Raw genomic sequence first — 22,942 nt, forward strand, 5'->3', positions numbered from 1 at the left:
CAGCCAGACCTTGAGCTGTGGGTGGGTTCTGTATGCATGAAGTTGGGAGGAAGGGATCTGGCACAGGAGCCCTGGTCTGAGGGGTGAAAGGAGAAAAGGGGGTGCCTGGAGCAGGGGAACAATGAATAATTCCTTTAGCTAGAGTATGATGCAAAGGAAGCAGACCAGTAAGACAAACAGCTGTAAAGGACTGTAGGTCAATCATGAAGAGTCTTGAATGCCGAATCAAAAATGCTGATCCTCTAAGAACTAGGGACCCATCAACAATTTCTGAACAGGGGGTGGGGATGATCTCTAACAAGTCTTTCTGTGAGCCTCAGATGTTTCAACTATAACACAGGGCTAACTCTACCAACCTGACCTCAACGCAGCGTGTGAGGATCCCAGCCCTTGGCTACAGGGCAGCCCAGTCCTAAGCAAGGTTTATATGCTCAGCAGCACAACAGCTGTTTCCAGTTCCTTTGGAAGAATGTGTGTCTCAGAAATACCTGACACATGATATTTCATCTCTGTGGCAGGGCCAGATGGGAAATCTGAGATGGAAAATGAATGCTTTGAAACAGAACATATTTTAAGTTCTCCTGTAGCAGTCAAATCAGATCTGTATTTGATTTCATTTTATTTTGTTTAGAATGAAATAGGGACTGCAAGGAAGGAACAGCTGCTGGAAACAAAGACGGGGGAAAGAGTATAAACAGCAGATCGCCTGACCCTCACATCAAATACTAAGACAAGGGATGTGTGTGAGACAGAGAGAGACAGAGAGCACGTGTGAGTGTGTGTTCACAAGTGCAGGAGTGTATATTCCAGAGAGTAGGTGCACATGTGAGTATGGATGAGTGTGCCTGTGTGTATAAGTCCTTTTGTGTGCGAGGGTTCGTAAATGTCTGTATGAGTTTGGTGTGAGCAGACGTTGTGGGTGTCTGTGGAGAGACACAGAGGGAAGAGAGTTGGAAGGGGGACAGACAGCAAGGCACTCCAGCAAAATCACAGATCTGCTGATGCCTCCCCCACTGTATGGTGTAAGAACAAAGCACACTGGAGACAGCGATCCCCGGGTGCTGCCAAGACTGGCAAAACCTCCTCCCACAGGGACACCAAATCTTGACAGGCAGAAATCTCCGCTAGCCCAGGAGCCTTACCGGGCCGAGCTGTCCCGCGAACGCCGTAGCCATCTTGCCACCATTTGTTCTATTCTGTGTGCTTTCCGTGTCTGGAATAAACTGCTCTCCACCTCTTCCATTTACCTAAAAGGAAGGAGAGTTTTCTTAAGAAGCTAACCAAAATATTTGGAAGAGGATCCTGACAAATTATTGTGATGTTTCCTGTATTTGCCCATTTAATGACATGCTGATCAAATAACTAGGGCTCTCTTTCTTTGAAATTAACATAAACAGGTCCTCAGTGTTCCTGGAGTGAACAACTTTATAGCGGCCCGCTGCCTAAGGAGTCCACGGTCTTGTGGGAAACAGATGAGCCATTTTAAAGAGTTAAACATAAGGATTAGGGAAGAAAATAGAGAAGGTTTCTCAAACTGTGACTGTGACCCATCGTAAGAGACACCCCTTCCCGTAGGACACTGCCTGCTACCCCCACCCATGCATGGGTCCCTGGACAGCACAGCTCAGTTCTGCCTGCACTGAGAGCTGCATGGACATGAAAGCATTCTCATCACACTGTGCCTATTCTTCTGATTGCTGCTTCTTTTGCTCAATATTTTGAAGTTTTGAATAGGTAATTCATTTGTATAATTCAAACCCTAGACTGTACAAAAAAGATATATATTACTGTACTGTGCACTTAACATTTTATTAAGAGGACAGATCTCATGTTAAGTGTGCTCTTGCCAAAATAATAATTTTAAAAAGATAGTCAAAAGTCTCCCTTCTATGCTGCCCTCATCCAGCTGGTTCCCACACTCATTATAATCACTGCTCTCCTTTTCTTTCCAGAGTTTATGTCTATATAAGCAAATATAAATAAAGATTTTATATGTCCTCCTCTTAACACAAATGATAGTACATTATACACCTTGTTCCACACTGTGCTTTCTTCTCCTTAAAATATATATCCTTAGTATCTTCCCATATCAATACATAGAATACTTCTTCATTCTTTTTGACAACCCGAGTATTATACCGTATGAATGTACTGTAATTTAAAAAGTAGTCCTCTCTTGATGGACATTTGGATTACTGCCAATCTTTTGCTATTATAAATAATGCTGCAATGAATTATGTTGCACATATATCATTTCTGCATGTATGCAATTACATATCTGGATAAGTTCCCAAATTGAATTGCTAGGTCAAAGTTATGTGCATTTGTGCTTTGATAGATATTGTCAGGTTACCAAGAAAATAATACATGCGCTTGAGATTAAAGTTCCATAAAGCAGTATATATTTATATTTCTCTGTTCTAGTTCATTTCACTTTTTGAAATACTGGTCTCAATTTACCAAATTAATTTCACAACCTAATAAATAACCACACAACATAAGATATAACATTGGGAAATAACTATGGATACAGAGAAAATAAAAATGAACTATAAGAGATTATGTTCCTTAACACTACACAAATACATTTTAAAACCTTGATGACACAAATGGTTTTCAAGGAAAATATAAGATGACCCTGTAAGACACAGAAAATCTAAAAAGACAATTACCATAGAAGAGAAAGTTGATAAACAAAAAAGTTCCAGGCATGGACAGATTCAAAGGTGAATTCTTACAAATCTGTAAGATGGACCTCACTCTGATCATTTTTTAATTTTAAATATAAACGTTTTATTTTGGAATAATTTTAGATGTATAAAGTGGTTGCAGAGATAATACAGGGAGTTCCCGTATATCCTTCATTCAGCTTTCCCTAACATTAACATCTTACCTAGTCATTGTATCTTTGTCAAAATTAACACTGGTCCAATAATATTAACTAAACTCTAAACTGTATTCAGATTTCACCAGTCTTTCCACTAATGTTCCTTTTCTGTTCCAGGATCCAATCCTGGATACCATGTTACTTTTAACCAGCTTCGTTTATTTTTTCCCCAAATTTCCCCCAAATGCTGTTTTAGCAGTTCTAGAGTATAAAGAAGGAAAGCTCCCAAAATCTTTTTGAGAAGCCAGTATAACATTGATACCAATTCTGATAAATTGTGCAATAAAGTAAAAATACAATCTCTCTTGTGAACATCAAAGTAAATAAATAAAATGTTAGCAAAAGAATCTATCAACAATCAACAGAGTAATAGTGGGATCTATCCAGGAGTGCACTAGCCAGGACATAAAAAAATGAAAGCAGGACACCCAACCTGACCACTTTGAAATTGGGAGATTTACACTTCTCAGTTAAATGGCAGCCAAATACAAATTCATGGACAAAAAACAGGCCGCAACCGAAAATAAATTCCATTTAGATCAAGGGATGTGTCAGTCTAGCTTTCTTCTACAGTAGGGACATCAGACCTGAATGCTGTCTTCAGTTCTAGGTAGCTTGCTTTTTTTAAATTATAAAAGAGACAGTAGATTTCTGATTAAACATGCTGAATTCAAACTATGTCTTAATCTCTTCTCTTTCCCAAGCTTCATAAATTACATAAAAGCACTATAAAGGGGATTAAACCCATAGAATATAAGAAACAAGAGAGAAGACAAGAGATAAGAGAGGTAGAAAATGTTGGGAAGATAGAAACTGTGTGGAGGAGAGATAACTGAGCAAAGCAAAGGAAACAGAAATCTATGTGCTTTCAGAGAGGGATTCTAATGAAAAAGGAGTTGATTTTCACCAAGATGGCTCAAGAATTAGAAGCAGCAAGTATGGGAGAAAGCAAGGATGAAACATATGGCTGGAAATATGGAAATGGATTTCTATAAGCAGCAATTTTATTGACAGGCCCCAGCCCATACCACTTACCCACCTAGACAACCACCCCTTCTCCACCCTACTAGAGACAAGAAGCTTATTCTCTGGAGAAATCAAACCAGAGAGGCTCCAGACTTAGGGAGACCAGGCACAACAGAGACTACAGGATTGAAAATAGGATTAAGTAAAACTCTTCTTACTGAACGACAAGATCTTCAGTCTCTTCCTTTGCCCAGTTCCCAAAATACTGGCAGCTAGGACTCTTTATCCCAAGCAAAAGACTAGAGAATCCTTTTCTGGAGAACTGAGAAAAACACAGAAAAGATCTTCAGGTATTGATACTTCTGGCAACTTGCTGCCTGATCATACTTTGAAATCTAAGCCCCCACATCTTACAAAGTTTCATTTCACTTTTTAAAATACTGGTCTCAATTTGCCAATTTGAGAAAAGCCAACATTATGATATTTGATATTTGAGAAAAGCCAACATTATGAAAAACATATCAAACAGAAGAACTCAAAAGCAACAGAGACAATGCAGGAAACAGAAGAAAAATTACAGATCCTTAAAAAGATATTACATCCATGAAACAAGAAGAGAATTTTCCTTAAAAAAGAGAGCAGAGAATGAAAACACTTGAACATTAAAAATAAGATAGCTAGAATTTAAACGTTCAATGAAAAAGTTGAGAATGAGTAAGCAAAAGCCAAAGATGGGGAAAACAGAGAAGCTTAGAAATGTATAGTATCAATCCAGGAAGTCCAATAGTCATCTAATAGAAATCCCAGATGGAGAGAACAAAGGAAATGGAGGTAAGGAAATTATAATTCAATAAAATTTCCCCGAAAAACCTAAGTTTCCAGATTAAGAACATCTACTAACTGCACAGCATAATAAGTGAAAAAAGACCCACATCAAGAAATAACACTGTAAAATTTCTCTCAAAAAGAGAATATCTTCAAAACTTCCAGAGGAAAAAATAGATTGCATACAAACAGTTGAGAATAAAAATGGCATTAGACTTCTTAGTAACAATGGAAGCTTGAAGACATTGAAGCCATGCCTTCAAAAATTACTTCAATTTAGGGGTGCCTTGGTGGCTCAGTCGGTTAAGCATCTGCCTTCAGCTCAGGTCATGATCCCAGGGTCCTGGGATCAAGCCCCACATGGGGCTCTCTGCTCAGCAGGGAGCCTGCTTCTCCCTCTCCTTCTGCCTGCCACTCCCCCTGTTTGTGCACTTTCTCTCTCTTTCTCTGTCAAAGAAATAAAATCTTTTAAAAATAAAAAAAAAATTATTTCAATTTAGAATTCTATACCCAACCAAACTACCAATCAAATAGTAGAGATGTTTTCAGATGTTCACATCTCAAAAAATTTACCTTTCATATACCGTTTCTCAGGATGCTCATAGAGGACACGCTCCAGCAAAACAAGGAAGTAAATAAAGAGAGAAGAAATGGGATACAGGAAATTGGGGATGAAATGCAGACAAGAGTTAAAGGGAACACCCAGGATGACTATGAAGGGATGTACTATGGTAACACCTGTATATGAGACCTAGAGAGCAACAGACTCTAGCAATAGACTGGTGCATGAAGACTGAGGTCTTAGGGAAAAAAATATGAATATAGATTATCTTAATTGTTTCTGCAGAAAAATTCACTGAGAGGCTATCAGAGAGTATGAAAAGAATTAGCAATAAGAACATGGAAAACTAAGCGAATCAAAAACAGGGAATTATAAAAACAAAATGTACAATAAAGGGAACCGAATTTTACTTGTTTTTTTAAAAATTTCTTTATTTATTTTGAGAAAGAGAGAGAACATGCATGAGCGGGGGTAGGGACAGAGGGAGAGGGAGAAAGAGAATCTGAAGCAGACTCCCCACTGAGCACAGAGCCTGACACGGTGTTCGATCTCATGACCCTGAGATCATGACCTGAACCAAAATCAAGAGTCGGACACTCACCCAAGTCACCCAAGTGCCCAAGGAAACCAAATTGTAGCTCATCATTTGTCTCAGAAATGAACAATATTTAAATCATCATAATAATGTAAACACTGAAAAATGATTTCTCAAAAGCAGCTGATATGATTTGGGGAGGAGATGGTGAAGAGAAGCTAGTGTAGTGGTATAAGAGCTAAGTCCTCATCCACCATAATAAATAATGTCTAAAATTAATGAATTAGGAAAGTAATACAAGCATATTTCTCAGAAATATGGAGGGGAAAAATCAGAGGATACAGCTAGAAGAGCTGATAGAGGTTGCCTCTAAGAAAAGAAATGAGATGCTAAGGGGGAGTGGGGCAGGGACTGCTGATTGCTTTCTTTCTTTCTTTTTTTCTTTCTTTATGTTTGTCACCATACATTACATCATTGGTTTTTGATGTAGCTTTCCATGATTCATTGTTTGTGTATAAAACCCAGCACTCCATGCAGTATGTGCCCTCTTCAATACCCATCACCAGGCTAACCCATTCCCTCACCCCCCCCCAAAACCCTCAGTTTATTTCTCAGAGTCCATAGTCTCTCATGATTTGTCTCCTCCAGGGACTGTTGATATCTATTAGAAGCCCTTAGTACTATTTTTTTTAACTATTTAGCTATAATTATTTCAGCTATATTTTAAAAATTGAACATATGCTTATAGTAAAACACACAGAAAAAATAAAATGAAAATAAAATCACCTGTAATCGTACCTCCCAGTTATCAACTTAATTTTTCATTTTTCTATGCTTATAGATGCTACATTTTTATTCAAATGAGATATAATTTTCCCACTTAATAGTTCATGAATATCATTCCATATCAATATTTAAGCATTTACATCATTTGAAATTGCTATGTAGTGTTATGTTCTTTGGCCATATCATAATTTATTCAGTAAATCTATCCTTGGACATTTGTGCTGTTTTCAATTTTTCAGTGTTATAAAAGCTTTACAATGAACATGCTTATTCATGGTAAATGGCTACTTCCCAGATATTTTCTTGGGAAAATTCCTCAAAGTGAAATTAATGAATTTAAGCATGTGTCATTTTTAAGAATTTGGATGAGTATTGTCAAATTGCTTCCAAGAAGGTAGCAGTTTTCACTCCCCACCAGACTTTGTGAACACTGAATATTATCATTTTAAAAAATATTTGCTAATAGGATGGGAAGTAGCATCTAATTATTGGTTGTAATATGTATTTCTTGAAAAATACAGAAAAAAGTAAAGGTACACATAATTCCAACAACATTAAAAATTATATAAAGTATTTGGTGAGTATTCACACCAACTTTGCCCTAAATTTACACCCATCTGTATTACATATATTAAAATATACAGGCCACAAAAATAGAATCATTTTATACTCAGTAGTTCCAATTTTTTATAAAGATTTTATTTATTTGAGAGAGCGAGAATGAGAGACGGAGAGAGAGCCTATGAGAGGGGGGAGGGTCAGAGGGAGAAGCAGACTCCCTGCTGAGCAGGGAGCCTGATGCGGGACTCAATCCTGGGACTCCAGGATCATGACCCGAGCCGAAGGCAGTTGCTTAACCGACTGAGCCACCCAGGCACCCCAGTAGTTCCCATTTTTTAACTTGTGAATATATCATGGACATCTTCCCATATCAGAACTCATTATAGTTTTTATTTGAAGTTATTTGATTACTAAGTACATTTGAACATTTTTCATGAGTTGTGGTCACTTATATTTCTTTTTTTGTTACTTTCCTGTTTCTATTTTTTCCTTATTTTTCTACTGGAATGTTTGCCTTCTTGTTATTGTAAAAGCTCTTTTACGATAAGGATTATTTAATGTCCCTTTGCCAAGGACACAAAATCACATCATATTTCTGTGAGACTTATCATGGAGGGTCAAGAAGGCAGGTTCTAGTGTTCTGACAACACAGAGAGACTAATCATGAAGGATAGAAGGATAAACGTCCAGCAAGGCCCACAGGATATTGTTTTCAAATACTAATTCCTTCCATCAGGCCCTTAACAGGAGTGACTCAGATGACAATTTTAGGATATGGATATTAACTTTGTTTGTCTTATTTCTGAGCATCCCACTTTCAGCACCTTCCTATAAAGGTCTAGGATAGTAAGAAGACTTAAAACCAAGTCATATAAAGACTCATTGAAAAAAAAAATCAGAGAATATTTATTTGACAAGGATTTGGAGGAGGCCTATATGATCCTGGTTCACAAACCACCAAAAGGTCACCATGTGGAAGAGACATATCCCACATGATTCTGAGTGCAGAGCCAGGATTAATGGGGGAATGCCACAGAGCAGGAGACCCTAGCTCAGGCTAAGGCTAGACCTTTCTAATGTTCCTAGTGATCCGAGGATGGAATGAGTTTTCTCCAGAATTAGCAAGATCCTGGTCAGTGAAGGTAGTTGAGTAGAGACTAAATAACTGCCCGGATGTAGGAAGGACACTGCAATGGAATATAGGGACTAGCTGACTTCTGTGGCTCCTTCCATCCACGCAATCTGAGGTCTCTAACTAGATCTAGAAACCAGGCAAGATGATATTTGTTGTGCTCGCTCTTGAAATTCAAAGACCCACATCGCCTGGACAGCTGGAAATCCTGAAGTAGCTGCAGCACGAGAAGATACAAAATCTCTGACTTCTCTGTTGTTTAATCTCCAAATGACTGCAGAGATGTCAGGCATCTCACACATATCTAAAAGCTTTTCCATTTTTTTTTAAAGATTTTATATTTGAGAGAGAGAAGAGAAAACACGAGCAGGGGGAGGGACAGAGGGAGAAGCAGACTCCCTGCTGAGCAGGGAGCCCGATGTGGAACCTGATCCCAGGACCCTGGGATCATGACCTGAGCTGAAGGCAAACGCTTAATCTACTGAACCACCCAGGCACCTGAAGTTCATCAAATTGCAATTACTTATAAGGAATTGTTACAAAACTGCTGCCAAACACAATTTAGCTAATTGATTCATATAAACATATACGGCTTTAATGATAAGAATTAATTTGCATTATATATCTGGACTATGGGTAAGGCACATGCCTTCATCCAGGGATCCCTGAAGACCAAACAAATGACTACATCAACCAAGCCATTACAAGTGCTCCCTGACTCAGCAAGGTCTGAGCAGGGGAGTTTAAAGTCAAGAAAATGACCTGCTAATGGTTTTAATATTAGCCTCTGGATTGCTGGGCTAATGGAAGAAAATAAGAGCCCAGATAATCTCCAAACATTTGAATCTCTTCTGCAATCCCACTGCCAAGAAGTCATCTGGCCTCTAAATGTTCTGTCATTCACTGTTGGACCCATCTGATTGCTAGAAAGTTTCTGTACATAAAGCTAAATTCTACCTCTCTGCAGCTTCAGTCCTCAGCAGTAGAGCTGCCCCCCGACCACTTCTCCCTACCCCTCACCACCGTCTAGAAGAAATCAGCTTCTTATTCTATACATCGGCCTTTCTGGATTTGAACATAGCAATCTTGTTGTCTTCAAGTCTCCTCTGCCCCAGAATAAACATCCCCAGTTCCTTCCACAGTTCTTCATATGACAAGATCACTGTAGATCACCCTCCTCTGGGCACACACCAATTTGGCAAAGTCCTATAAGGGGCATGAATCCCCAAACTGAACACACTTCTGGTAGTCTGGAACAAAGAAATATGAAAAGGTAAACTCTCTTAAAATATTTTGCAAATGGAGAAAAGACACCAGGGAGACAACTATCTTAAAAGCACATTTACAGTTAAGGATATAAATCCTTCAAAAAGGATATAAGAGGTTATAGTAAAGGACTTCAAGCAACTAGTACCTGTTATTGAGAAATGAAAATAACAAAGGCGGCGAAGGATAGAAGAGAAACTGGAGAGCCAAAAACCACTTACACTAAATTGAAATTTCAAAATAAAACTTGCAATTCAAGTAAAGCTATCAGACATAGAATCAGACAGGATATTCAACTTACAAACAATAGAGGCTAAAACCATGAGAGACTATGGACTCTGAGAAACAAACTGAGGGTTCTAGAGGGGAGGAGGGTGGGGGGATGGGTTAGCCTGGTGATGGGTATTAAAGAGGGCACGTACTGCATGGAGCACTGGGTGTTATACGCAAACAACGAATCATGGAATACTACATCAAAAACTAATGATAATCATCATACCTTAATGATGTAAGGTATGGTGATTAACATAATAATAAAAAATAGACACTAGGGCACCTGAGTGGCTCAGTTGGTTAAGCGACTGCCTTCGGCTCAGGTCATGATCCTGGAGTCCCGGGATCGAGTCCCGCATCGGGCTCCCTGCTCAGCGGGGAGTCTGCTTCTCCCTCTGACCCTCCCCCCCTCATGCTCTCTCTCTCTCTCTCATTCTCTCTCTCAAATAAATAAATAAAATCTTTAAAAAAAATAGACACTAGCAAAGATAAAAGCAATGCATGAAATTGAAATCAAAGAGTCAAAAGTAAATTTCTTGAGCTGAAAAATACCTGTTTCAAATATAAAGAACACGAAAATCAACTCTCCAATATATGCCTTGAGGAAGCCTCCTTACACAGCAACTAAAGTTCTTAAACTTCAAAGATTGAAGAATCATCCTTCAAACCCGTTTTAAAAGAGGAAAAGAATACGATCACTTGGAAAAGATTAGGCTCATATGTTTTGCAGCATATTATTTAGTATAGACTCAAGTTTGCTTTACAAGTGATATTTGAAATTCTGTTCTTGAAAGACATCCCAAGGAGTCCTTCTGTGATTTTTCTAACCTACTAATGAAGGTCTTTTGTCAGCTTAGTGTTTTCTTTTTTCTTTCACTATTTCTTCTCTCCTTTTATTACACTGTCAGCAACTTGAACATAGAGACCATGTCTTATGCTATTTCTCCCAGGATCTGTCACCTAGGCTCAACAAGTGTTTGTTGAATGAGTGAATGAACAAAATTAAAGCAAAAGGAGAAATAAACTGGAAAATTAGTATAAAGTTTCACTTAATAGAGACAAAGTTAATGTGGGTTAAAAACTACAAAGACTGACAGTAAACCATGGGTACAAATTATTAACAAAATGAGAAATGATCAAAGACAAACATTACAGAAAAAACTATTAGAGAGCGCTATACATGTTACACACAAGGAATTTAGGTAAGCTAAGTAAATATGGGCGGCTTTGGAAGATATATTAGGAATGTATCTTTCTAGAGTCTTCCTGGTAAGCCCTTCAATTTTCCTGAGGGGCAGACTCCTGGGTAACAAGGTCAGCCTCACAGAACGGTGTCTTCCAAGATTTCTACATCAACCTTTTAGTATGTAAGTGTATTCTTACCTGTCAAGGGATTTTTCCTAGACCAGTTCCTTGGTCATAGTGGAAGATGTATACTTTCCATGTAGGATCTTGACAGGAGAAGACTCTAAGAACCACACAAGAAGATAAAAATAGGAAGCTCAGCAGTGAAACCCTCTGGAAGCCTCTGGTAACCCAAGAGACTAAGGGGTTGATGTTGGTTTTTCCTGGATGTGCTGAAGATACTATTTGTTTTTTGTTTTTTTTTAATCCAATTCAGGAAACACTCGTTTAGTGAAAAAACAACACTAAATGCAGATGACCAAGAATGAGAAATGAGTGAAATGCAGCCCCACCTTCATGGGTCAGCTCCTTTCTTTTCTCTGACTGGTGGTGGGAGGTGCCTGGCAAAGCGGTCAACGTATGTGGCTTACTTATTCTGTGGTTTCCACAAGGCTGATCAACTCCAGGAAACTAAGGCAGTTCACCACCTTCACCTCCAAAAGCAAAGAACCAGGACTAAAAATGTGAAATAAAAATTCCAGGTAAATCTATAGCTGCAGAAGAAATTTAGAAAGTGAATTTAAAAAAGAAACATCTGTGGAAAAAAGTGCCCTACATAGAATTTGATGTTACTGTGTTTATAAAGAATTATTTCAAACTCTCCTCAAAATTAATAGATAATATTCTTCAACAGAGAATGAGCGTATGCTACCAAGTTCTTCTAACAATGCAAAGATAACCCTGCGTTTATTTTTTTATATTTTTTAAAAATTTTATTTACTTGAGAGAGTGAGCGAGAGAGAGAGCACGTGCACAAGTGGGGGGGTGGGGGGAGAGGCAGAGGGACAAGCAAACTCCCCACTGAGCAGGGAGCCTGACACAGGGCTCAATCCCAGGACCCTGAGATCATTACCTGAGCCAAAGACAGACGCTTGACCCACTGACCCACCAAGGTGCTCCTATAGCCCTGCATTTAAAATCTGACAAAGTTTCACTAAAAAGGGACATAGGTCAATCTCACTCATGAAATACTCAAAAAATTCCTAAATAAGATCATAGCCAGAAAATGTTAATAATTCTTGAAGCTGGGAGATGGGTATGTAAAAGTCCATTTTACTGTTCTCTCTACTTCTGCATGGAGAATTCTTAATATGCTTGTTTTCCTAATTTTAAGAAATTACCTCCAACAAAATCCACCTTTAAGGATAACATACCATAGTGAAGCTGGTTATCCTAAGAAAGAAAATCTCAAGTTAAGGAAAACTATTAATATATTTTATCTCATAAAAAGTAATAAAGTAAAATGATCACAAGAAAATGGAAGCTAATCTTGTTTGATTAAAAAATAGGCAGTTCAATATTATTTTAGAAAGAGAAATAGTGGGGCGCCTGGGTGGCTCAGTCATTAAGCGTCTGCCTTCGGCTCAGGTCATGATCCCAGGGTCCTGGGATCGAGCCCCGCATCGGGCTCCCTGCTCAGCGGGAAGCCTGCTTCTCCCTCTCCCTCTCCCACTCCCCCTGCTTGTGTTCCCTCTCTCATTGTTTCTGTCAAATAAATAAATAAAATCTTTAAAAAAAAGAAAGAAAAATAGAAGCATTCCACTGAGAAAATAAAATTACAATGTTCACTACAATATTGGAGTTGCCAGCCAGTGCAACATGAAAGAGAAATGAGAGAGAAGTTCAGCAAAGGCACTTAAACTGTCAGTGCCAAAAGGTGGCATAATTGCATATGGGACTCAATTTCAAAATACTGGAGAAAAATAAACTAGGTAAAATTGTTCAGTTGTGAAGACTTAGGAGAATTTATGAACCATCACAAATACTGGAATGGACTATACGTGTAACAGGAATCTGAACATGTTCTGAATGGCCCTAAAGTGACAATCCATCAAAGTTGAAGAAGACAAATTTCAACTCAACGTAAAGAACTTTTCTATTTTTTAAGGAAATTTAAAAACATACACAAAAGTAGACAGATGATTTCATTTATATGTTTCTGGGATAGGCAAATCCATACATGTAGAAAACTGGTTAGTGGTTGCCAGGGGTTGTGGGGAAGGGGAAAGAAGACTGGACTAATAATGGATAAGGGGTGTCTTTGGGGGATGATGAAAATGTTCTAGAATTAGACCGTGGTCATTGTACAACCTTGTGAAATACTAAAAACCACTGAGTTCTACACTTTAAGAGTGAATTTTATGGTATGTGAAACTTTTTCTGTTTTTAAAAAAGAAGCTTACCTCTGGCACTGAGATTCACCCTTTCCTGTGGTGCTAAGTAATACCCTAACTCTGATAAGGAAGCTGTTTTTCTCATATCCTACCCCCGCCCCCATTCCTTCTTAGGAAAACCAAGAACACTGGTTCCCTAAAAGCATTAAAGCACCTGGAGGGCTGGTTAAAACACAAATCGCAGGGCACCTGGGCGGCTCAGTCAGTTGGGTGTCCGACTCTTGATTTTAGCTCAGGTCATGATTGCAGGGTCGTGGGATGGAGCTCTGCATCAGGCTCCATGCTTAGCGGGGAGTCTGCTTGAGATCCTCTCTCTCCCTCTCCCTCTGCCCCTTGCCCAGCTCATGTGGACTCTCTAAAATAATAAAAATTTTGAAAGATTTTATTTTTATTTATTTGAGAGAGAGAGTAAGAGAGAGAGAGAGAGAGAGCATGAGCAGGGGAAGGAAGGGAGAAGCAGACTCCCCCTGAGCTGGGAGCCCAACGTGGGGCTCAATTCCAGGACCCGGAGATCATGACCTGAGCCGAAGGCAGACGCTTAACTGACTGAGCCACCCAGGTGACCCTAAAATAAATAAAGTTTTAAAAAATGTTAAGACACAAATTGCTGGGGCCCAGAGTTTCTGATTCAGTAGGTCTGGAGTGGGGCCCAGGAATTTGCTTTTCTAACATCTCTCTAGGTCAAACCTAGGGAATGCTGAGAAGTACACTGAACTAAAAGTCAGGAGACCTACCTTCTCTTCCTGCCTTTGTCTCTATTAAGCCTGGAAGTATGTAAGTCACCAAACCTCTGGCTATCTCTTTTATCTTAGCAGTGAATTTCTCTAAGTATCTGCCAATTCTAAAGCTGTATTATCTCACTTCCTTCCTTAGGTACTCCAAGGCTCCCCATCCCCAAAATCAAACTGCTTCCCAAATGTTCTACTCCATCTCCCACTACTACTCTCCTGACCAATTTGGAAAAGGAAGGAAACTATCATGTTTTTAACCTATAGCATGTCATTTGCTAGTCATGACAACCCCACATGGTTGGAATCCATAACTATTCCATTTTGAGGACAAGGAAGTTGGGCTTGTTGCGGTTAAAGAACTTCAAAGTGGACAAGGGGATCCAAGGCCCCATCCTCCTCTTACTATGTAATTCTCCATTCCGATGCCTCTCCGTCCCTTAAAACAGCCCTAGATGGCCCCTCCTTGTGCCTTTGTTCATGATCTCCCCACTCTCTGAGACGTATTCAAATCCTATCTAACCTCCAAAACTCAGTTCAAGCTCCACCACGTGCAGGGTGGATTTCTGCCTACTGGTCTACCATGTCCTTCCTAGTTCCCCAATCACAGAGCTGCTGTGTTATGTCCTGTGATCTACTCATCTATGCTCTTGTCTTGTGTTTCCTCACTTCCTATGGATTCAGGTCTTGTTTTTTGCCCCCTAGATTGTAAGCTCCTTGACAGTAGGAGAAAGGTGTCCTGTTTCTTTACAAGAATGCCTTGAGCTCAGTTGACATTTGTTGAATAATGGCAGTTTAGGGATGTCTGAAATGCCATGGTAAGATCAGAACACCAGGAGAAAAGGCAAGTTTAATTCTTGAATGTTCTAAGGCAAAAGAAAAAGTTATTTATAAATACTTACGGAAACTCCTATTTACATTTCTAATGTCAATCATTTGATGTTGCCTTGGTTTATTTCAGTGATCACAGCTAAGTAAGAGATAATGGGCTGGGGTCTCACATCTGCATTAATATTCTAAAAGGAATTCAGTCTAAGATGAGAAGGAAGGGGAACTTACCCATCATGCCACATTATTATTCCTCAAGTATAATTGCAACCAGGGCCCCAGGAAGCAGCGGAAACTCTTCCCTACATAGAAATCCCAGTCAAGTCTTTCACTGCAACACAGCCTCCAACATTCTGACTTCACAAGCCAGTTCATTTGTGGTCATAAAAAGGGTCAAAAGTTAAATGATATTTTATTTTCATTTATTTTGAAATAACACCACACATCCTTCCTGTTCCTCCTCCATCTTCCCTTCTTACCCCTCTTTCAGTCTCTGTTTTCAGCAGGAAGCCCTTTTTTTATAGAAAGGGCTTTGAATGCCTAAAAAAAAAAATTTATCATAGGCCTAAGGAAATAAATAAACCAGTGTCTCATGGCAGGTTCTCCTAGTTTTCTAAATCCCTCAGCCATATAAAGGAGCTCTGGTCACCAGGAGCCTCTGCCATCTCACCTTGCATCAGGTGTAAAGGAGATGCAGCAGGTGGCCCATGGGAAAGTACCCTGCATCATCATCACCCCAGAGTGGCAGTCTCCAAATGACAGTTGACCTCAAACTGTCCTCACGGCTCTTGCCATGTCAGCAAACAGCCACTGTCACACCTGTGTAAGGAGGGATCTTTGGTATGGTACCCCCTCTGCAGCTTCATCCTAAACAGTAATATTCATTAAATCACAGGTCTGATCAGGGGTTCCTGGGAGGCTCAGTCATTAAGCGTCTGCCTTCTGCTCAGGTCATGATCCTAGGGTCCTGGGATCGAGCCCTGCATCGGGCTCCCTGCTCAGTGGGAAGCCTGCTTCTCCCTCTCCCTCTGCCCCTGCTTGTGCTCTCTCTCTCTCGCTGTGTCTCTGTCAAATAAATAAATAAAATCTTTTAAAAAAATAAATAAGTCACAGGTCTGATCATGCCAGATAGGTTTTTTTCATGGTATGCATTAAAATAAATATGCTACTACTTCAACAAAAATGTTCATTCACATGTCACCTAAAACCATCTTGGGTGCCATGTGGCATAAAGACAAGCCTTTGGGAAACACGATTTCAGGGCATTATCAGTCCACTCAGATTTCACAGGTGCCGAATAAGATTAGGCATCTCTGAGGGAGGGTGTACGTAGCCTCTTCTTTAGCTCAATACAGACGGCCTCCACATGGCCCTCTGGGAGCTACAGAACAGCCAACACGAATAGGGACCCAGGCTGTGCTTTTCTCTTACAGTGATCAGAGGGCATGGACTCCCAGGCCACTCCACGCAGAAGACCGCAAGCTGGTCACACAAGTTATCCACTTTATCGGATGGACAGTGAGCCCTGGAAAGGATGTGGGAAAGGGTGCTACAGTCCGTACAGTAAGGCTACCTGCAAGGTGTCACCTCACCACGGCTATGCTTAGAGGGGCCCCATAAGCAGCCTCAAAGGTGGATGGCAAATATCATTGCTGGGGAGGCTGTGGCTGCCGAGCCCCTTGTCTCCACCCTAGACAGGAACAGAGCACTGGATAGGGACACAGAAGCCCTGCTACCAGCAGGACATGTGCCCAAGTCATGTCCCTTCCTTCTCTGAGTCCCGATTTTCCTACCCGTAAACTTAAGGACTTAAGTACAGATGAACCTTGAGAACACTGTGCTAAACTGAAAGGAGCCAGTCACCAGAAGCCACAGCTGTAGGATTCCAATCAAAAGAAATCCTTACTAGGCGAATCTACAGCAGCAGACAGTAATTAGTGTTTGCTTAGCCTGGGGGAAGTGGGGAACAGAGACATGTAACAAAATAGACGATACTGACACCCTCATGAAGCTCACATTCCAGCTGAAGCTTTCAGTAGGCAAGAAGCAATAAACCTAACAAAGGAAACTGAGTAAGAATGTTAGAGTGTAAGTGCACCGGAGAAAAAGAGAATCAGATTATCAGTGCCATGGGGCTACAAGTCTGGGGTCAGGCTGAAGTTCATTCACTTGGAGATCTCATTATGGGTTCTCCCACTCCTATCTCCAGAGAGCCACAGAGTTCCCCGCTTTCTTTCCAATTCTCTAGGCTGAATCTCTAGTCAAGCACTTGGCTGTGACACACCTGGACAAATATCTCCACAGCTCTGGCTTCCCTGTCTACCTCTGAGTCCACTCTCACATCCACACCTTCATTCAAGGAACGCTTACTGATCAGCAACATATGCCAGGCACAGGGGCTGAGGGGGACACGGAGGCCAGCAAGCACAGTTCTCGCCTGCATGGGATCTGCAACTCACCAAGGGAATCAGAGCTAGGAACACCCAGTTGTAATTCAGAGCAGAACGGAAGAAGCCATCTGTGAGAGACGAGAGCAAAGGCTGCAAGGCTTTTGCACCATCCTCTACAGTTTCCACAACACTCTCACGGACACGGATGATCTCATTTGGTGGTCACAACCTGATGCTCCTCCTTCCATGCTTTGACAGTGCTGCTGGGCTCAAGGCTCTTCCCCAGTGACCTCTCATGCCAAGAGCATGGGCCCTGAAATGACCTGGGTTCCGATTCCAACTCTCACCAGCCATGGGCTAACCACACATCCTTGGACAAATACCACACCCTCCCTGAACCTGGACTGACATCTGTGAAGTGGGCTGATGTCACCTACCTCCCAGCATATTAGATAATATACATGAAGTACTACCAGCACCATGGCCACAGAAAGTCCTTCATAATGACAGTGATAATAATGTTGTTAATTTCAGGTCATCCTCTTGACTATATTGTTACTTAAGTGTACCATCTGTGTCCTTTATATCTTAACATAAATCCTAGACTGCATTTCTCTCTGACTGCCTTTATTCCTAACTCCTAGGTAATGAATTATTAAATAAATGAATCAATCAGTGGAAATTGGATTATCAGAGAGAGAAAAGGCACAAATAACTCCAGTTTCTGGTTTGGATGCTGGAGATGATAGGCCCTTTCACCAAAGGGGGAAGCACCGAGAAAAGGGCAGTTTTGGGAGGAAAGAGGAGTTTGGTTGGGAGAGGCTGAATTTGAGGTACTCAGAAACATTCATAGATATGTCCAGTAGGTAGTTGAAAATGAAAATAAAAATTGGACAGTCATGGGCGCCTGGGTGGCTCAGTCGGTTAAACATCTGCCTTCAGGTCTGGTCATGATCCCAGGGTCCTGGAATCAAGTCCCGAGTCGGGCTCCCTGCTCAGCAGGGTGCCTCCTTCTCCATCTGTCTCCAGCTCCCCCTGCTTGTGCTCTGTCAAATAAATAAATAAAATCTTTTTAAAAAAATTGCACAGACATCATGTTGAAACCATGAGAATAAATGAATATCCTGAAAGGAGCTGCATATCAAAATCAGGTCCTTTTAATAACACCAATGCCCAGGCTCTACCTGCCCAAAGATGCTAATTTAACTGGTCTGGGAAGGGGCCTGGGCAGGGTTTGTTAAAGGAGCCCCTGGAATTGTAATGTGCAGCTAGAGTTGAGCACCACTAGGATAGAATGAGCAGAGTGGCGCCTGGGGGGCTCAGTCGTTAAGCATCTGTCTTCGGCTCAGGTCATGATCCCAGGGTCCTGGGATCGCGCCCCTCATCGGGTTCACTGCTCCGCGGGAAGCCTGCTTCTCCCTCTCCCACTCCCCCTGCTTCTGTTCCTGCTCTCGCTGTGTCTCTGTCAAATAAATAAATAAAATCTTAAATTCAAAAAAAAAAAAAAAAGAATGAGCAGAGCCAAGGAAGGAGTAAATGAGCCCTGCATGGAACTACCATTTGAGGGACTGAAGACACAATAGAGTCATGATGAAAATTGAGAAGAAATGGTCAAAGAGACCTGAGAGCAACCAGAGGAGCCTGGAGAGAAGGTTCAAAGTGGGGAAGGAGAAGAGTTTGGCAGTTCTTCAATAAGTTAAACATAGAATTGCCATTGGCCCAGCAATTCCACTCCTAGGTATATACACCGAAGAGTTGAAGGCAGATGTTCAAACAATAACTTCTACATAAATGTTCACACAAGAGCCAATAGATGGAAACAACTCAAAGGTTCATCAATGGATGAACAAACTGTGGTACATCCATACAATGGAGTATTGTGCAGTCATAAAAAGGAATGAAATATTGACAACTGCTACATGGATGCGCCTCAAACACTTATGCTAAGTGAAAGAAGCCCCACACAGAGGGCGACATGATGTGTGATTCCATTACATGAAATATCCAGGTAAGTCCACAAAGACAGAACACAGATGACTGGCTGCCAGGGACTCAGGGGAGGACGGAACAGGGTGTTTCTCTTTAATGGGTACAGTTTCCTTTTGGGGGGATGAAAAAGTTCAGTACCTAGATTGTGGAGATGGTGGCACAACATTGTGAATGTACTTCATGCCACTGAATGGTGCATTTTTAAATGGTTTTTCAAAGGTGAAGTTTATGTGTATATATTTAACCAAAAGAATATGTGAGCAACCCCATGCCAGACACAGCCAAAAGATCCACCCCGAAAGGGGCCACGGACTTGGGCACTGGGACTCTGGCGCTAACAAGTCCCCTGCTGTCGCCTGCTGCCCACAGCCACAGAGGATCTGGGGCAGCCTCGAAGCCAAGGAAGGCCTTTCCAGCTCGGACGCCACCAGATCCCACGGTCCTTGGCGTGCCCTTGACATTCAGTATGAAGTTCCTTCCTTCCCCGTAGACTTGTTGGTTTTTGCAAATTCCCTCCTCTGGTTAAGAAAATTCTCTTGACAACCATCTGGACATAATTCACAAAAAAGTGGAACCTAAACTCAAAGCCCAGACTTGTCTTTTACTCTCCACTGAGTCATCAAATGTCCTCACACGCCAACTAACTTTCAGGGGCTTCCGGGCATGTTTGCTAGCACAGGCCCCCAAAACGAAGCCCACAGCAAGTCAGTGAATGCCACCTGGGCTCAGAGGTAGGTCACTGCAACCACAGGACCCAGAAGCCAGAGATGCAGCAGTAAGGAAGCCTTCTGCCTTCTGTCCCTGACCTCACAGGAAAGTGCCTGGTTGGGGAAACCCCTCTCAAAGGACACAAACTGCCCTGGCTGAAATTCTGCCTAAAGGAAGGAGGAAAAGCCTTGGCTACAAGCGCTCAGTGAGGCACCATCTCGAAGGACGAGAAACTAGACAACTGACTACAGAGAATGGGTGAATTATAGCTCATCCTCTGTGGTGAATCCTCAAAAAAAGCCAAGAAACTGTAGAACATTCCAGGAACAGCAGTTGATTTAATGTAAGGGGTAAACCATAGGCAATAAAGCCGTATCTACGCTCTGGACACAACACTAAAGTGACGCTGGGCAGAGACAGGCAGGAGACGCAAAACAACTTTGATCTGCTGGATGCTGGGTATGGGCAGTAAACTTGACTTTTTTTTTTTTTAAATCCGCATTATTACTGTTAGTGCACAATGACACCTGTCTTAGGATCAGAGCGATTGTCTCTGAGAATCAAAGCCCCGAAGACAGAACGCAGGCTCCCAGGCGAATGGCCCTGGGTGAGCTCCTGCCGACCAGCAGCCCTGCCGACCAGCAGCCCTGCCCCTTCCCCCTCCACTCCTGCCTGCAGACCTGGAAGGGGCGGAAGGTCTGCACCTCGGACTCCATGCTCTGTCTGGCAGAGAGCTCAGAGGTCTGGTGGGTTCTCCCGGGACAGCCACGAACCAGCCCACCTTGGGGCGCACCTGTGACACCGACATCAGGAGCACCACGAACACCCCACTCCCTGGGCCCGGAACTGGGGCATTGTTGGTCTGAGAGCCTTTGTACCCTCCCTCGGAACCCAACCACTCTCCAGCCCCTGCTGCTGTGACCCCCACACATCTCCCGCGTTTCCACCTCTTCCACCTCTGCTGCCATCACATACGTCCAAGCTCCTACGTGGGGCTCTTACGTGGGTCACGCAGCACCTGCCCTCCCCACTTCAGTCTTTCTCTTCTGCCAAGCCATCTCCACACCACACCACAATCTCTTTTTCTTCTTTGTAAGATTTATTTATTTTAGAGAGAGAGCACGCACGAACGGGGGGAGTAGCAGAAGGGGGGGGAGAGGGGGAGAGGGAGAGAGGGAGGGAGAGAGAGAGAGAGAGAATGAATTCTCAGACAGACTCCTCACTGAGCAGGGAGCCAGATACGGGGCTCGATCCCAGGACCCTCAGCTCCCGACCTGAGCTGAAACCAAGAGCCGGCTGCTTAACCAACTGAGCCACCCAGGTGCCCCACAGCAATTTTTCTAAGATGCAAATCTGACCCTGCATCAAACCCTATGATGTCACCCCATAACTTTTAGGAGAATTGATTAGGGTCCGCAGTGCAAACTCTGGAGCCAGTCCTCCTGGGCTCATAAATGGTAGCTACTATTTTCACAGATGTATGCTTCTTATTGACCTTCAAGGCCCCTCCTGTTCAGACCCCACTCAGCTCTCCAGCCTCTTTGCTGTCCTCCATCTACCTGCGCTCCACCTCCCAGGGAGTTCCAGCCCCACGGATCCTCTTCCCTTTTGCTCATGCCACTGTCATTGCTGGTACGCTCTTCCCTCTGTGGCTTGTCCGCTTGTCCATAGTTTCCCTCTCTCAAAACTATATTCGACTATTTGTGTATATCCCCTGCTGGAGTAGGAGATCCTTGCGAGCAGGGCCTCGGGGTTCTGAGTCACCATGATTCTTCAGGATTTAATAAATACAGGCTGAATGAAACCAACAGTGCTAGCCAGCCAAAGCCCACGCCCCAGAAATACAGCCCTTCTGAAAATAATCAACAGCAACAGTCTTCTCTATACGACAAATACTAGAAGTCCCGACACATCTGTAACTTCAGGACATTCCAGTTTGCTACAACAATTCCCACGGGAGCCACCCCTGCAAGAAGGCAGATCCTTGTGAAATGAGCGAGGTTCAGGTGCCTTAACAAAGTCAGCCCACCACTGAGAGGGAGAATGGCTTTGGAAGCAGAGGAGGAAGAAGCAAGAAAGAGCTACATTTCAGGTGCTTGCTGTTCAGATTTTATGTGACCTGACATTACCAGGTCATTACTGGGTAAAATGAATACAAATTCCTTTTGTTTAAAAGAAAATGTTAGAAAAGAAAAATAAAGAAGGAAGGAAGAAGTTCTGGAAGTTTCCTATGAAGCCCTTCTGTTAAGCAATTTCTATTTTCTTGCAGTTTCCTCATTACGAAATTAGAACTGTGTTCCCCTGGACAATAATCCAGGCCCTGGAAGCTTATTTCAAAATCCAATGACCACCATAAGAAAAGCAATTACCTCATAATTAAACATTAGGATGATGGTTCAATGTATCAACATACTGCTGCAAAACAGTTACAAAATAAAAACAAATCCTCCTCACTTCTTCTTCACCCACTTCAGTCTACCTCATACTCTGATGGCAGATTAGTTTTACTAAAAGCACAGCTCTGCTCATGCCTTGCCCTCATTCAAAACCCTTCAATGGCTCCCCATTGCCTTCAGGATAAAGAACAAACCCCTAAGTGGGTGTTTGAAGATCCTTCTCCTTTTGGCACTGACCTACTTGAATAGCCTCATTTCATTCTAATCACCTTCAAATAACCCCTGGTCCCAACAAAAGGCACTGAGAGCCCCTGCCATGCCTTTATCTTCTTCCCACCTCTGCCCAGAGTGTTCTTTACCCACCCCCAAGCTGCCCATGTCAAACCTCTGCCTCCTTGTGAGACTCACTCCAACGCTACCTCCTCCATGAAGTCTTCCATGATGCCCTCCTCCACAACACCCCAGGCTTCCACAACCTTTTACTAGAGATGATTCTCATGTATTTATCCCCAGCTGGCTTGCCTTACAGTTA

General features: G+C 42.1%; 1 protein-coding gene across 10 annotated transcripts in view; it reads right to left on the reverse strand.

The window, feature by feature from the left end:
* FRMPD1 (FERM and PDZ domain containing 1) overlaps positions 1-22,942 on the reverse strand; it is a 120,013-nt gene that overhangs the window by 47,704 nt on the left and 49,367 nt on the right. For 8 of the 10 annotated variants that reach the window (XM_027614337.2, XM_027614343.2, XM_027614341.2 and 5 more), the window contains one exon: positions 1,143-1,247. In XM_027614337.2, coding sequence (XP_027470138.2) covers positions 1,143-1,243 — 101 coding nt within the window. In that variant the 5' untranslated portion in view covers positions 1,244-1,247. Of the gene's footprint in view, positions 1-1,142; positions 1,248-22,942 lie in introns of those variants that run through there. The other 2 variants (XM_027614345.2, XM_027614346.2) reach the window with 2 other exon arrangements.

The sequence above is a fragment of the Zalophus californianus genome, chromosome 13 (genome assembly GCF_009762305.2).
Source record: "Zalophus californianus isolate mZalCal1 chromosome 13, mZalCal1.pri.v2, whole genome shotgun sequence".
Taxonomy (NCBI): domain Eukaryota; kingdom Metazoa; phylum Chordata; class Mammalia; order Carnivora; family Otariidae; genus Zalophus; species Zalophus californianus.